At 38.8% G+C, this 3,751-nt stretch overlaps 1 protein-coding gene across 1 annotated transcript in view; it reads left to right on the top strand.

Moving 5' to 3' along the window:
• MUSK (muscle associated receptor tyrosine kinase) overlaps window positions 1–3,751 on the top strand; it is a 144,451-nt gene that overhangs the window by 76,775 nt on the left and 63,925 nt on the right. Inside the window, exon 6 of the mRNA XM_018557220.1 lies at window positions 2,355–2,479. Within this exon, the coding sequence (XP_018412722.1) occupies window positions 2,355–2,479 (125 nt within the window). The remainder of the gene's footprint in view (window positions 1–2,354; window positions 2,480–3,751) is intronic.

Here is a 3,751-nt window from a genome sequence, read left to right as displayed (position 1 = left end):
TGTTAGTTATACTTACATGTGCCAACGGATTTCCTATATTTCCTATAAACCACTCCTCCAACAAATTCCCACGGAATTACAACGCCCTTCTCACTACTACCTTTCAGTGTCTGGCAGGATAGCAGCGCTAAAGATGTTTATTCTTCCTAAAATACTCTACTTTTTTAGAACTATACCTATTATTCCACCTTCCTCTTTCTTTAAATCCCTTCAACAACATTTATCCCGCTTTATATGGCAGGGTCGGAAACCCAGATGTGCGGCACATATCCTATATAAAAATAGAATGGTGGGTGGTATGGCATGCCCTAACTTAAAATGGTATTATAAAGCAACACTGTTAGATCAACTTCAATATTGGTGCAAACCTACTCCAGATAAGCAATGGGCTAACATGGAACTGTGGCTATTAAAAGCGAAATCTGCGGTGGATCTTCTATTTTCCGTCAGGCTCGCAAAACTTCATTATACTCCACCATATGCTTCCATTCAAGCCACTCTAGAGGCATGGTTATCCTTGCCTCTATCCTCATGAAAAAAAAAAAAGGTACTTTACCCCTATCTTTGAAATGACAACAAACACACCTTTAGAAATGTTTAGTAATGACAATCTACAAACACATACTTCTGAATAATTGCAGGCTTTTTATTTTTTTGCATACCTTATTTTTTTTTCCTCCCCAGTCTTCTTGCAGTGGCCATATTTTGGGCCTGTTACTAGATCTCCCTTTACTTCCTGAAACTCTTCCACATGTGACTAGGACATGTGACCATGCATATGATCTCAGAGGAGTAAATGCCTTTCCCTGACATCTCATGAGAATACAGATGAGATTTCCCAGCAATGCTCTGCTGAAGTAAGCTTCCCAAGATGCAATGCTTGGGCACATTACATCACTAATTCCCCAAAAAATATTTAAGTCACCCGCTTTTCATGCATGCACATATAAACATAAATATGTGTTGGGTGCGCCTACGTCTGAAAAGAAAGATTATGCCACACATGTTACATATGACTGCAAACGTTGGAGTGAGAGCAATAATTGTAGGGCCAATAATCACTGATAACACTAAACTGATGAGCAGTAAAGGCTTTTAAAACATTGCCTGTGGCCAATTTTAGGTATGGTAGTTTTTTTGCGATTTCGTGGGCGTGCACAATTTTAAAGCTTGACATGTTTGGTGTCTATTTACCTGACGTGATCCCGTCTTTTATATTTTACCTAAAATTTGAGTAACTATGAATGTGGTATAACATCATTTTTTCAACATTTTCGGTACGTTTTTCGGTAAAAAATAAAAACACCAGTAGTGATTACATTCCACCAAAAGAAATCTCTATCTGTCCCCAAAAACTGGTATAAAATTCATTTCAGTACAGCGTTGCATGACAGAATAAATGTCAGTCAAAGTACCGCAGTGCTGAATACTGAAAAATGGTCTGGCCAGGAAGCGGGTTTAACACCAATAACTGCAGTGAAACAGCCTACATTTTATTTAATTCTTTCTTCCTTTTTATTGCTGGAATAAAAATGTGTCCATAAACACTTTAGGGGCATATTTATAAAGCAGTGGAGGTGACATTCAAAGTTGATTATTCCCTGTAATCGATAAAACACATGCTCCAGAAAGATTCACCTGCAGTAAATATTTGTTAAATATCACATTTGCTATGCATAAATATATACCACAATTTTCTTTTGTTCTTTTTCTACCATTCTGTACATTGTAAACATTAATTCTTCTTCAAATGGTGAATTTAGAGTGTATCTAAACCCAAGAAACCCTTAGATGTGGTGGTTGCATTGCTTTTCTTTTTCAGGCTAAGCACAGAAAATGTCTTGTTGATCCTGACAGAAATCTAGTATCCATGTACATTCCTGTGAATTAAACTGAATGGACACACCCCTGCCACGCCCCCAATTTTGCAGACCATTAGGAATTTCTAAGGCAAAAAGATTTGATTAAACCCAGAATTGTTTTTTCCACAATTACAATTCCTTTATATTTGATTTCCCAAAAAGCAAACAAGATAATTAAGAAATATTATGCAGTTGTTAGTGAATAAAAACACATCAGAGCAAAAAGAGGGACAACTGAGGAGGAAAGAAGGACAGAGGAATTGGATTCTAAAGGAGGCACAGTATGGATAAAGTTTAAGTACATGTAATATAGATCTGGGTCTGCATTGTCATATTCAGCTAGACCTAAGATTATGTAACGCTTGGCTCCAAAAAAAGTATAATTTCCCTTCAATAACAAAGTGGAGGAAGTCAGGAAGTGAAAGTGTAAACATACTTAAGAAAAGACATGCATATTATTTGTGACCTTGTCACATGATCTTCTATTTCCAGTGCTTGCCAAGATCATAAAGGTGCCAGAATCACAGAATGTAACATTTGGTGCGGAAGTGTCTCTGAGGTGTGCAGCAACCGGCATTCCAGTCCCGTCCATCAGGTGGTTTGAAAATGGAAAAGCCGTGAGTTCGTTTCTGGTGCTAATTATTATAGCTTGTCCTTTACTTCTGTAATATTCCGAAGGCATGCCATTGCAATTTTCTGAATAATTTCCTATTTTATCAATAAAACAAAACTGTCTTAGAATGTAAAGTACAAAAAGGTCTAAAGTGCAACTAAAGCCAAAACTGAATTTTTTTTTGTTTTGGAAAGAGTGGAGAGGAATTAGAATTGGAATAGATGGGAAATCCTCGAATGGGGACACCATTTCTGGTGACCCTGCTGACCACTAGGGATTTCCCTCACTTTGGATGAATTTGCTCTCTCTTCCTGTCATGGCTATCGGACGGAAAGTGAAGGGAAATCTCCCTAATAGGACATGGCAAAAAAAAGCTGATAGGTTAACCCTGTCTTAAAAAAATGGTTTTGGCTTTAGTTCCACTTTCAAGCATATCTGTAGCCAAGTTTTCATTTTGCATATAGTGAAAATAAAGCCAATTTCAGGTTTTTTTTGTTTTGTTTTTGGGCTGTCTGTTTCATGTTGGGTAGATTTTCCTTTACATCCAGTTCCATAGACATAATAAAAATCAATCACAAACAGCCATGTCCAGCAAACATTTGTGTGGCATTTGAGTCATTTCCATTTAATTACACATTGATTGTCTCTTTTTGTTAACACATCTGTGGTCATCTTGCAATGGAGGAAAGAACTGAAATTACCAGACTCATGTTGGTCTATGGGGCAATGGATGTAAATGGACGTGGATGTGTCCCTTTGCATCAGTTTACCCTTGATCTGCCCCAATCAGCTCTGCCCCAGAGTTCCATTTGGTTTTCCAGATCTGGACAGAGTCGGGGGTAACCGAATGTAAAGGACACACGTCCGTTTAGATCCGCCTTCTCATATACTAATACTGGGTTTACGATCAGATCCACCTGAAAAACTAACAGGAGGACCTGATTGGAATGCCGTGTGAAAGGGTTCATAGACAGTTGCCACCAGAACAGATATCCCCTTTGGGAGTTTCCCTCTATTCCTGGCTTGGTGGCAGCTGTAAAATTTTGGATTTCTCATAATTTTTGACGCCGTCAAGGACAATTTTTTTTTTCTATTCTGACATCGCTCGTGTCAGAATAATAAAAAAAAGACACGGCATTGTTTCTCTCCTGGGCGGCCGGGAGCAGGAGACTCCCGGGGCGCCAGGGAGAGTTAGATGTTTGGAGATCAGTGTCCCTGGTTAGCAACCAGGGACGCTGATCTCTCTGAAAGTGGCCGGAGCCAGCCGTAAGATCAC

The sequence above is a fragment of the Nanorana parkeri genome, unplaced genomic scaffold (genome assembly GCF_000935625.1).
Source record: "Nanorana parkeri isolate BGI_ZX_2015 unplaced genomic scaffold, ASM93562v1 scaffold274, whole genome shotgun sequence".
Lineage (NCBI taxonomy): Eukaryota > Metazoa > Chordata > Amphibia > Anura > Dicroglossidae > Nanorana > Nanorana parkeri.
Note: the sequence above shows the minus strand (reverse complement) of the source record. Positions and strands in the feature narration are given on the sequence as shown.